At 44.9% G+C, this 13,093-nt stretch overlaps 1 protein-coding gene across 1 annotated transcript; it reads right to left on the bottom strand.

Annotated features, from left to right (window-relative positions):
* Window positions 1–585: 585 nt before the first annotated feature.
* Window positions 586–12,517, bottom strand: ctr9 (Ctr9, Paf1/RNA polymerase II complex component, homolog (S. cerevisiae)). The gene is given in 22 exon segments (NM_001173654.1): window positions 586–1,595; window positions 1,701–1,807; window positions 1,910–2,009; window positions 2,096–2,223; window positions 2,371–2,514; window positions 2,725–2,860; window positions 3,064–3,135; window positions 3,216–3,361; window positions 3,921–4,037; window positions 4,154–4,302; window positions 4,413–4,500; window positions 4,595–4,869; window positions 4,964–5,147; window positions 8,440–8,658; window positions 9,545–9,781; window positions 9,871–9,978; window positions 10,069–10,325; window positions 10,411–10,500; window positions 10,593–10,710; window positions 10,804–11,043; window positions 11,879–11,977; window positions 12,423–12,517. Coding segments are annotated over 22 exon segments (3,477 nt in total). The 5' UTR covers window positions 12,468–12,517; the 3' UTR covers window positions 586–1,177.
* Between the last annotated feature and the right edge of the window lie 576 nt (window positions 12,518–13,093).

Raw genomic sequence — 13,093 nt, 5'->3', positions numbered from 1 at the left:
ACTTTACTTCTATAGTCCCATTTCCTTATGAGCTTTTATTCTTAGATTAATCTGCACTTCGAATAGAACTACACTGGTACCCATATTCAGAACCATGTTTAGGCTACCAACACAGTGACAACTGTGAGAAAACTTCTACAAACAGGCATCAAACTCATTCCATGGATGGCCTAGTTTGTTTTTTCCTTTGAATTAAGACCTAGACAACCAGATGAGGGGAGTTCCTTACTAATCAAGTACGAGAGGAGCAAAAACCTGAAATACTCTTCCCTCCGTGGAACGATTTTGACACGTGCTCTACAACATCCGTTTTCAGACAGGCTCGGACAACCCCGTCAGACATACCCTGATCTGGTGTTGTCAGTTCCAGAGGCTGGCCACAGTCAGGACCCACAGACATCCACCCCACTGTGGTACCTCTGGAATGGCGCCATGTAGTCGGAGTCTCGTTGCGTCTCAACTCTATAATTACATTTACAACTGCATCACCTAGGCCTGCTGCCAGATTACTTAACACTTCATCTCCATATAGAGGACGTTAATAAAAAAAAAAATGGCTCATATATACACTTTCACTATTGAAGCTGAACTTGTAATATGGCATTTTATTCACCTCAACATGACTAACAATATTTTTCTGAATGGCAGAGGGCATGTTGATACAAAAACAAGGCAAATGCAGCCAAAACAATTACAACATTACCCCATAATCAGAAGATAAGTGTCAAGTTGTTTTCCAATGTCATACAAGCAGCTTCATCATCAGAAATAGAAGAAAAAAAAACCTCATATTTATTTTGTGTTTGTTTATTATCTACATAGAATTTGTCCCAACTCTGGGCAAATTTAAAAATTTTCCATGACATCACCTCTTCCAATCATTTTAAGATATAAAATATGGGTTACAGCTGTCAGAATACTTACAAGTCACATTTCCCATCCATCATCAACAAAACAAAAGGACATGAGGTACAGCATCAATGCAAAAGTCTTAACAGTCTGGTGACCAAAAACTATTAAAGACAACCCACATTATGGGCTACAAAGCTACACTGCATGTGCTCATTTCAATTTCATGGTACAAACCAAGACAGAACAAAAAGGCCTCTACAAAAATCAATGTCAAAATAACTTTTTTTTTTTCAGTAGGAAAAAAGTCCGTTCTGAGTTTGAAGCCTCAGTCACTGTCAGAGCCAGAGCCATGGTTGGAGGCCTCGTTGGCAGAGCCCCCTGGTTCTGATCCGTTGTCAGAGCGGCGTGGGGAGCCTGCCGGGGAGCCCGCCGGAGAACCTGCCGGAGAACCTGCTTCAGAGCCAGAGGCTGCGGCCGGTGAGCCTGGCCGGGACTCGTTCTCCGACCCAGAGCGGCTCCTCTTGCTCTCGTTATCCGACTGCTCTGAGTCAGACTGCTTCTGCACTCTCTTCCTCTTCACTGGACGGTCGCTGCCTGAGTCGCTACCTGAGTTTTCGGAGCGTTGGGGGCTTCCAGCTTCGCTGCCAGAGTGGTTCCGGCCCCCGTCGGACTCACTGTCAGAGGCGATGCGCTTCTTGTGGCCGCCCTCATTATCAGAACCTGAACCACTGTCTCTGGGGTTTCTGGGTGGTCAACAGACAAAGAATCATGATATATTAGTGGCACAAAACCCTTCGGAGTTGTATTTTCATGTAGCATTTTATGTACGAATGAGTTTATGCCCTCACCGGTCTTCAGCAATTTTCAGCCCATCCTCGTCTGATGAAGAGTCGGAGGATGAGATGATGGCCTTCGACTTGATCTTGCCTTTGAGAGACGGTGGGACAGGTTCGGCCTAGACAAAAACAGAACTGTTACAACTCTGGGCCTAAGGCCGGGCATTTGGTTTAAAAACAAATACCATTAGAAAGACAAAATTTAACTAGATTTAACTGACCCTTTGGATCTTCTTGCCGCCCGCTCTGGGTTTGCGTTGCTTTTTGGGCCGTGAGCCTCCTTCCTCGTCATCGCTGCCATCGTCACCCCCTTTGTTGGGTCTGAAATACACAGTCACAGTGCCACTCACACCAGGCCATTTTCCTACCGGTCACTACAAATAAAACACTTTCCACAGCAGTCTCACCTCCTCCTCCTCTTGCGGCCCTCCTCCTCACTCCCGCTGCCACCCTTCCTCTTCTTCCTCCTTCTCACTGGCAGGTCCTCATCAGAGCCATCGTTGACAAACTCATCAAAGTCACCCCCTTTCTTGCGCTGGGGAGAACAAAACAAACAATATAGTCACACTGCACCCTAGAGCCTTTCTTTGAGATTCATATCGATCTGATGTGCCATGAGCTAATCATTGATCAACCCAAACCTCCGCGTTGCACTAGCTGTTCTCGACACATTTACACTCACTCGGCCGCCACCTTTCTTCTTCTCTTTCCTTTCCTCCTTCATTCCATCGGCGAAGGAGAGCAGACCCTTGGTCTTCTCCACATACATGGCTCTCTGCTCCAGCAGCTTCTTCTGATCCTCTTCCTGCTTGGTTCTCTTCTCCTCCTGGTGGGGCAGTAGGAAGACAAGGTCAGTGGGTTAGTCACACTGTTATAAAGGAATACATTTACAGTGGACCAAAGAAACGTGTTACTCAAGACATCACAGGCTCAAGTAAGGTCTGTACTTAAATTTCTTATCCATTATGATTTACAAGTACAACATAGAAGGGATGAGGGACTTGTGGAGATGTGACATCCCAGGCTATAGACAGACCTGTTCTTTATGCATCTGTTGGCGCAAGAAGTCCCTCTCCTGATCCTGCTTGGCCCGGATCTCCTTCTCCTCCTCGTCCTGCTTCCTGGCCCGAGCCACGTGGTACTGGGCCTGACTCAGCAGGTCAGAGCATTGCCTGCAACGGCCCCCACACAAACACAGCTCACAATCCAGGCTTAGCCTGACATCTGATGGCTGGGCTCAGCTGTCATCCCTCTAAATTCCCCTGAGATATGATCTGAATTTTGGCTAAGAGTGGTTTATTGATTTACTGAAGGCTATGAAGTAAGTACTGGCCTGAATTTGGATTTTAGAGGGGAGATATTTGTTCAAACTGACCTGGCCTCAGTGGAGGCAAGCACTAGGTCGAACCTCATCTTGTCACCTGCCTTGGCAAGGTAGCTGAAATACCTGAGACAAAAAGAGAAGAGAGAATTAGGCTGAGAAAAGTGAAGGATTATTTTAGGTGTTAAAGTGAGTTTAGGGTGTACCGGTGGGCCAGCTCCAGCTCTTTGACAGCACTGAGTACAGCCTTTAGGTTACTCTTCTCGTCCTTCAGCACCAGAGTGGCCAGCCTCTGCAGCACCAGGGCCACGTTGAACATCAGCACAGTGTCACTGGGGGCCACGTGACGCGCCTGGGGACACAGCCAGCCACTTTTCTTTTTTAATTTAACCTTTATTTAACTAGGCAAGTCAGTTAAGAACAAATTCTTATTTACAATGACAGCCTACCCGGCCAAACCCTAACGATGCTGGGCTAATTGGGCGCCGCCATATGAGACTCCCAATAACGGCCGGTTGTGATACAGCCTGGATTCGAACCAGGGTCTGTAGTGATGTCTCTAGCACTGAGATGCAGTGCGTTAGACCGCTGCGCCACTCAGGAGCCATCAATGAGTAACAGGTAGGGTTGCAAAATTCCGTGAACTTTCAATAAATTCCCCGGTTTCCCAGAAATCCTGGTTGGAGGATATTGAATTTCCTGTTTATTCCCATCTGATTCCGGGAATCCTCCAACCGGGATTTCGGGAAAACACGGGAATTTATAAAAAGTTCACAGAATTTTGCAACCCTAGTAACAGGACACTCACACAAGGATCACCCTGCTCTCACATAAACAAGCTCAGGCAAATGAAATCCAGCCATAGGGTTACTGAAAGGAATGAGAGACGCTTCGTTTCACACAAATCTCACCTTCAGCAGTGTCTGTTTGCACTCCTGGAGTTTCCCGCATTTGAAGAGTGCTCGCGCCAGGTACAGCAGCACCTCAGTGTTCTGATGCTTGTAGAATTTCTTCAGACAGTTCTCGTACTAAACGCCACAAAAGAGTGGATAAGATATTTTAATAAAACTCAAGTAAACATTTTTTTTAAAGGAATATAAAAAAAAACCTGCAGTGTGTACTATGAGTCAGTACAGAGCCTTACCATCTGCACAGCGCTGATGTACTGTTTCTGCTCCACGTAGATGTGGGCCAGGTTGAGCCAGACGTCGCTGATATCAGCTGTGGCCTCTCTCACCTGGGCAAACACGTCACGGGCCTCTCGATAGTAGCCTTTATGGGCCAGGACGGCACCTGGACGGAAAAGACGACAAACTCTGAGGTATTTACATGCTAATAGTTAAGCACAGTCAAGAGTATTAAGCATTTATGTGAATACAATGAGTGAGTGAAGGCCAACAAACCTATGCCATTGGCAGCGTAAAGGTTCTTGGAGTCGTTTCGTAGGACCTGTTTGTAAATGGCCAGGGCTCGATCCTGATGTCTCTTTTCCTGAGGGACACAACCACAGACAAATGATGAAGGCACTGTTTCTGACAGTGATGATTTATGGCTCCACATGAAAACAACTAATATTCTGCCGTACCTTCTCCCGGTCCCTGGTGGGCTGGTGCAGGGTCTGGAGCCACACGTTGCCTAGGGCCAGCATGGAGTAGGTGTCGTTCTGAGTGGACGGCTGCTTGAGGATACGCTCAAACTTCTTCTGACCCGGACCCCACTCCTGCTTGGCCAAGTGGAGATTCCCGATCAGGGACCAGGCGTCTGGGTGATCCTGATTAATCTGCAGAGCCTCTTTGAACCAGTCGGAAGCTTCATAGAAGTTTCCTTTGTCACGAGCCATTGCTCCAAGACGCAGGTAACCTGCAAGCAACAACAAAGGACCAATTGATACGCGCACACACACCCTAAGGAGACAGACATTAACCAAAACGTATAGTGCGTCTTCAGTGCTTACAGTCGACGTAGTTGGGATGTTCCCTCAGGATGTTCTTGTAGAGTTTCTCCGCCTCGTGGAATTCACACATGGCCTCGTAGAGCCTGGCTAGGTTGTAAGAGGTGGTGACAGAGATGGCGTTGTAGTAATGCTCGTCATGCTCTCCCTCAGCTTTGGCCCGATCCAAAGAAGCCAGGAAGTATTTCTAAACATGGACAGACAGAACAAACCCCTGAAATCTATTTATAGCTCTGTTGTGTCTACTAGGGTTGGGCGATGCTTGGAATGACACATCATCCTGTCCAAACATCATTGATATACGATTGTATAGTAAAAAAATGTAGTCTGGGGGGAGCGCGTTGCGCACGGAGGGGTCAGTGAATTGGCGGGAAGAATGCACTATAAAGGACACATTGCTAGGCCTGAACAGTGTAAAGCCTAGTTATTTATCTAGTCTAGGCTGTAGAATGATTTACAAAATTGGTAGAGCTATGTTTCTCTTGTTTATAAAAATACTCCGATATCAGTTAAAAACTAATATTATAGCCGTATCAAGTGTAGTCTACTGTTAATTCATTAGGCTACTTTCCGACAGTTTCAGACAAAAATAAGACAGTGTGATGGGATTTCACAATAGTACAGTCTGCCTTATGCTATAACAGGAAATAAAACAAGCTATGGCTCTTGGTGGGAAAGAAAAGCCTGTCTTCACCTGTTTGGCAGTTCTTTGGTTTCAGGCCGAATGATAAAGGTGAGCCAGCAGACCTGACCAAAGTCACTTTCAGAATATGTAAAAAGACAATCAGGGCAAAGAACCGACAGACTACAAACCGCCGTCAACATTTACAAGTCCATCATCCTGCGGAGTTCGCTACTCTGGGGCAGAAAAGTTGAACATGCAGGTGTTCCTTGCCAGAAACCATTAGGAAGGCCTAAGACATGGTAAAAATAAATAAAAAAATACCTAAATGGTTCCTAATTGTAATTTTTGTTGAATTTTAAAATGGAGCCTATATTCAAATCCAGATGCATCTTACTCGAATGACAGAATATTCTAGCCTACAGGTTATCAAAGCTTGCACTAATTTGGGTTATTTTCGTACTTATTTAGGCTACTATTTGTCTAGTAGGCCTGTATATAGGATTTGTACAGTTCGATAGGCAAGACGCATATCCTAATAGGCCTATTCGTTTTCAGCGTAAGCCAATGTTCATTCGTTTTTAAGTGTCATGAAGAATAGTTTGCTTTATCTAATTGTATATTTAGGATTTTTACAGTTCGATAGGCAAAATGCATAGCCTAAGGATAATAGGCCTATTTGTTTTAAGCCAATGTTCAATCATGTGTTATAAAGAACGTTAAAACAAATGATTATTTAGCCTATCTGATTGTTGTTGACAATTCATTTAGTCTACACTTTGGTCAATTAAAGCAGAAACGTACCAGGTTTGTTTATACTTCCCATTCGATTATCTCGCAATTGTTTGTTCTCTCCCTCATTATTACTATGCTTTTATTTAAGCTAGTCACAAACAACAGATGGAACTCTGCTACACCTATAGGTTCATTCGATGGTTGATCATGAAAGAGTAGTCATTAAAATTGGATGGTGATTGGGGAGAAAAAGGGAAATTAAGATTTGAAAACAATAAGCCCGACAACGGAATGTCTGCTGTAAAAGGCCTACGATCATCCCACATTGGTGGGGGGGGGGGGACACATTAGGCTCCATCTGACATTTTCCGCTGCTTTGGTGCCCTCCGCTCTTTCAACAATCTAAACTCAGCAACAACAAAAAAACATCCCTCTTTCAAAGATAATTCGTAAAAATCCAAATAACTTCACAGATCTTCATTGTAAAGGGTTTAAACACTGTTTCCAATGTTTGTTCAATGACCCATAAACAATTAATGAACATGCACCTGTGGAACGGTCGTTAAGACACTAACAGCTTACAGACAGTAGGCAATTATGGTCACAGTTATGAAAACTTAGGACACTAAAGAGGCCTTTCTACGGACTGTGAAAAACATCAAAAGAAAGATGCCCAGGGTCCCTGCTCATCTGCGTGAACGTGCCTTAGGCATGCTGCAAGGAGGCATGAGGACTGCAGATGTGGCCAGGGCAATAAATTGCAATGCCCGGACTGTGAGACGCCTAAGACACCGCTACAGGGAGACAGGACGGACAGCTGATCGTCCTCGCAGTGGCAGACCACGTGTAACAACACCTACACAGGATCGGTACATCCGAACATCACACCAGCGGGATAGGTACAGGATGGCAACAACTGCCCGAGTTACACCAGGAACGCACAATCCCTCCATCAGTGCTCAGACTGTCCGCAATAGGCTGAGAGAGGCTGGACTGAGGGCTTGTAGGCCTGTTGTAAGGCAGGTGCTCACCAGACATCACCGGAAACAACGTCGCCTATGGGCAAACCCACCGTCGCTGGACCAGACAGGACTAGCAAAAAGTGCTCTTCTCTGACGAGCCGCAGTTGTCTCACCAGGGGTGATGGTCGGATTCGCGTTTATCGTCGAAGGAGTGAGCGTTACACCGAGGCCTGTACTCTGGAGCGGGATCGATTTGGAGGTGGAGGGTCCGTCATAGTCTGGGGCAGTGTGTCACAGCATCATCGGACTGAGCTTGTTGTCATTGCAGGCAATCTCAACGCTGTGCGTTACAGGGAAGACATCCTCCTCCCTCATGTGGTACCCACCCTGCAGGCTCATCCTGACATGAACCTCCAGCATGACAATACCACCAGCCATACTGCTCGTTCTGTGTGTTATTTCCTGCAAGACAGGAATGTCAGTGTTCTGCCATGGCCAGCAAAGAGCCCGGATCTCAATCTCATTGAGCACGTCTGGGACCTGTCGGATCAGAGGGTGAGGGCTAGGGCCATTCCCCCCAGAAACGTCCGGGAACTTGCAGATCCCTTGGTGGAAGAGTGGGGTAACATCTCACAGCAAGAACTGGCAAATCTGATGCAGTCCATGAGGAGGGGATGCACTGCAGTACTTAATGCAGCTGGTGGCCACAACAGATACTGACTGTTACTTTTGATTTTGACCCCCCCTTTGTTCAAGGACACATTTTTCCATTTCTGTTAGTCACATGTCTGTGGAACTTGTTCAGTTTATGTTTCAGTTGTTGAATCTTGTTATGTTCATACAAATATTTACACATGTTACGTTTGCTGAAAATAAACGCAGTTGACAGTGAGAGGACGTTTCTTTTTTTTGCTGAGTTTACATTGTTCTCTTGCATTATGTTAACAGTCTAACAACCTCATATGTATTGAACATTTAGGCTATGGCAAATAGGGAATAGGCCATTTGGCATGTCGCCCCGCTGTGTGCTCTGCACTGCGCTGTTGTTCGCTGCCAGACTCCAGAGATGCAGTCAAATTCAAATACGCGAAAGTATCGTTTGTGACATCATGTAATGACTAATTCTAGTCAGGCAGCTCTGCCATCCTCCTAAACTGTACCTTGGCCTCTCCCAGGTTCCCCAGTCTGAAGTGGAGAGCCCCCAGGTTGTTGAGGATCTCAGGGGGGACGTCAGCTTGGACCTTCTCCTGCAGAATGCGGGTGGCCGTGCCGTAGGCAGAGAGGGCGCCCTGGATGTCGGTCTGCTCCAGGATCTGGGCCAGCTCAATCCAGGCCTCCACGTCATCAGGGTACTGCTCGGTCACCTTCTTCAGATGACCCTGCAGAACACAAAGACATTACATGTTATTGATTTTAGCAATAGTGCTGATTGACATCTACAGAGTTACAAGTTAAGAGAATGCCACAAAGATCAGAAAAACACATACCGTAAATTCCGGATTATAAGCCGCAACTTTTTTCCCAGGCTTTGAACCTCGCGGCTTAAACAATGACACGGCTAATATATGGATCTTTCCCGCTTTCAATTTTTTTCTCTCCAAAAAAACACATTCTGTGACTTGATCAGTTTTTTGGCGGCATGAAGCTTTCATTAGACCAATGAAATTGCCGAACGGGTTAAGATCAAACAACTTTTTTGTTTACTGTTTAGATTAAATTGAGCGCTCTCAAACTTCCCATCATTCTGATTACGGTAGTCATTTTGTCACCCTCATCATGGCAAAGACACGGAGAAATGCATATGATGCAGCTTTCAAGTTGAAGGCGATTGATCTGGCTGTTGGAAAAGGAAATAGAGCTGCTGCACGGGAGCTTGGTCTTAATGAGTCGATGATAAGATGTTGGAAACAGCAGCGTGAGGAATTGACTCAGTGCAAAAAGCCAACTAAAGCTTACTGCTAATTTTAAATTTTTTGTTACAAGCCGTGTTTCGTTAAAGCCTATTTTTTTTTTTTACAAGCCGTGTTTCGTTAAAGCCTATTTATTTTTGTTACAAGCCGTGTTTCGTTAAAGCCTGTGTAAAGTTCATTTGTTTCAATGTACCGGTAGGCACCTGCAGTTTATAGACATGTGCAGCTTATTTATGTTCAAAAAAAATTAAAATAATTACATTCAGTGGGTGCGGCTTATATTCAGGTGAGCTTAATAGTCCGGAAATTACGGTACTTCATGTGAGGTTCACCTTCGCATAGCTGTTTTACTTACTTTGGCAATGTCTCTCTTTTCCTGATCATCTGAAGTAGCATAAAGAGAGCCCAGGATCTTCATGGTTTCATAGTTGTTGGGGTAGGCCTTTAGGACCTTCTCAAAGCACTGGGCTGCATTCTCCTTGTCTCTACGGTACACGTACATCTGCCCCAGGCCAAAGAAAGGCAGCACAAAGGTAGATGAGGCAAACTGGGTGGCCTGGTAGTAGTACTGGAAGGCCTGGTCATAGTCCTCCTGAAACACACAGAAGGCGAGATGTAATGCCCATTCAATTAGAAAAGCAAGAGTCTTCCCGAAAAATAAACTGAGGCCTTAGCGCTTACCTGTACATGAAAGGAGCGGGCCAACTGGTAGCAGCTCTCAGCCTGCATCGCTTCCACCTCTGTGTTGTGAAAGGCATGGAGAGCCAGGTGCTGCACTTTACTGTAATCCTGAAAATAAGTACATCAATGTGAATGATAAACAATGCTCAGGTCAAGACATGCTACTATATACCAGGAATAAGATGACAAACCTCTCACCTTTTTGAAGAAGAAGTGGTTAGCCAGGTGGTTGAGCACCATGGGGTTGCTGGGGTCGATGGTGTAGGCTCTGGATAGGAGCTGCACCCCATTCTTGATGGAGTCGGGCTCCTTGCTGTTGAGCTCCAGCACAGCCAAGCCCACAAGGGCTCCCACACACTTGGAGTTGAGCTCCAGGGCCCGGCCAAAGGCCAGGCGGGCCTTCTCCAGCTTACTGAGCTTGACAAAGCAGTGGCCCATCCCCAGCCTCACCTCGGCTGGTAAGAGAAATAGTGACAGTATATTAGGAGACACCAGGGATATTATTCATCTTAATATGACAGGTGCAAGTGAAATGCTTACCAGGACATCCAGGGTTTGTGCGTAGAGCCTTCTTGTAGTACGCCAGTGCTCCCCTGTAATCCTTCTTATTGAAGGAGATGCAAGCTTTACCTGTTGAAATAAAATGTATAGTGGTTAGGCCCTATTTGGAAGTGAACCTTTGTGGTTGTAATGGTAGATCTTGCCCTTTGTGTTTTACTTACCAAGTAGAGCAGGGATGTTATTGGTAGACTGGTTCAAGACAAAGTGGAACTGAGCATCAGCCTGGTCCATTTTGTCCCCCTCCAGCAGGCAGAAACAGGCTCTTCCCAACAAGTGGTTCTGTTACAAACAAATAGATTACACTTCTGATTTTTTTGTGTTGGGGAAATTAACTTTCACATTATCCAATAATTGTTAAGCAGATTTTCTTACCTGGTCGTACATGATGATCTTGTCTGCCATGGTGTAGAGCAGGGTGGCCTGAGTGATGAGCTCCTTCTTGGCATCTTTGTTCTTCTCTTTACGTGCCTGCTGGACATAGTAGGCTGCCAGGGTGTCCAGACAGGTCATCTGGTCCTTCTCATGGTCTCTGTAGTCCAGGTTCCCATCGATACGGGCCGCCTCCAGCAGCTTGACAAAGTCCTCCGTCTTCGTCTGTTTGTAATACTCCAGCTAAAAGAAAAATATGTTTTTGTTAATTTCGGTGACAAACAATCCATGAACAAACCCTCAGTCAGTGGGAATGCAACTACATAACTCACCAGGGAGGATAGCCCATTTCCTGGACCGGAGTTCTGTATGACATTTAAACACCATGGGAGATATTTGCCGACCCGTACCTGTGTCTGCTTTTCCCACGTCTGAGAGTATATCAGTAGTTGGTGGACAGTTTTGATAAGGAAATTGTTGTTTACGTCCCTGGACTGTGCCCAGGAAATGATTACATTAAATTGTTAGATGCTACCAACCCCCCCCTCCTCCAAATCAAAACATTCCATGTTGTGTCTCGCTTGTGTGTGTTTCACACCTGTTTGTCTAGCTAATCAGCCTCACAATTGGGCAGCATGCTGCTGCAGACGGGTAGTAGAACAGAGCGTGTGCGCGCAAACATTGACATCCATGTTTGGTTTTGACTTGGGGGTGGTATCCTCTAACAAATAGATTAAATGATTTCCTTCAGCCATGCAGACGACAATTTACTTATCAGAACCGTCCACGGATATACTCTCCAACATGGGAAAGTGTCTCCAAACAGGCACAGGTGAGCAAATATCTCACACGCCTCTCCAATGGTATGCCCTAAGACGGAATGTTACTGTTAAAATAACTGTACATGGCGGAAAGCCTGTAGGGCTACAGGGAGGAGTTCCAGGTAACAGTAGAAATTACAATCTAACTGTATTTGATGCAACACTCATACAGAGTAATATGTACAACTATCAATTCAACCATTACATTTTTTAAGGCTTAAATGAATTATCATACCAGTCTGTGTATTCATACTTACAGCAAGAGCAATCCATATGTGCAACTGTGTATGCTCCTGTTTCAGGATACTGATGACCTCATCTCCTTCTGGCAACTGGTCGAAATCAAGCTCAATAACCTGCAGAACAAGTCATTGATTCACTAACAAGACACAGGCCTATGTGAACACCAGTTTGTACACATACAACATGACCTTTAACCTATGGCTAAAAAGCTTGATCAGAGGCTAAGTTATTTTATTAAATGTTTTGACTGGGGACAAGAAGTGGCTGCATTTTGTTGGTTCCTGAGACTTGTATCTCACGTTAATTAACTAGTTAGCTTACTTAATGATCTGAAAGACAATATCAACTGTAGAAATAGACAATTTACAACTTAAACCTGGGTTATGAACCATCATTTGCATGACTGATAGTACAAAAAAATAATAATAATCTTAAAAGTTGGTAGCGATCTGGCTGACGTTAGTCAACAAACACAGGACAATACTACGTTACTAGCTAACGTTAGTAGGCTAGCTGTAGCAATCCACGGTCAAACAAAGCAGCGTAGCTAGTCCTTACCTCATCGGTGTCCCTTAAGGGGATTTCAATTGAACCCCGAGACATATTGGCTGACGGAAATCCACGTCCCTACTCCAATATATTCCCAAAATGTGTTCAGCTGTCCCCGTGGTCTCAAAGACCTGGCTCCACTTCCGCTCTAGAACAAATACATAGGTGTTCACAAAACAATGTCCGGGTAGTACAGCGAGCGACTGGTGGGATAATATGACCCACTGGTGTAATACCGGTAGCAAATATTTTATCTCTATTCTTGGCAGCCTAAACTTCTTTCGACTGAAAGAGAAACATTCTGTATTTTCACAGTAGTATTTGTTGTATTTTCAAAAGTAGCAGGTATATTTCTTGTTTAGAAATCTGTAAATGTGTGTTAATAATAAATTGTGTTGTGTTCACTATTTTACCATGCGCAAAGTAGAATTTGTACATTATGTAGTGCGCCAGTGTGCCTTTCCATTCAAGCTCCATAGTGGTCGTGTTAGAGAGCATCAAAACCGTGACGTATCATGGGTACATTGTGACTGACTGATCTACAAATAATAAAAGACAAGAAAGGGAAGGAAATATTTGATGAGTTGATTGATGATTGATTAAGGGAGGGAAAAATAAGACAATAATAAAAACTGTTATAATTGTGGTAATCCTCTGTGATGTGTTTCTGTGACCTGTGC

Source organism: Salmo salar, chromosome ssa26 (genome assembly GCF_905237065.1).
Source record: "Salmo salar chromosome ssa26, Ssal_v3.1, whole genome shotgun sequence".
Lineage (NCBI taxonomy): Eukaryota > Metazoa > Chordata > Actinopteri > Salmoniformes > Salmonidae > Salmo > Salmo salar.
Note: the sequence above shows the minus strand (reverse complement) of the source record. Positions and strands in the feature narration are given on the sequence as shown.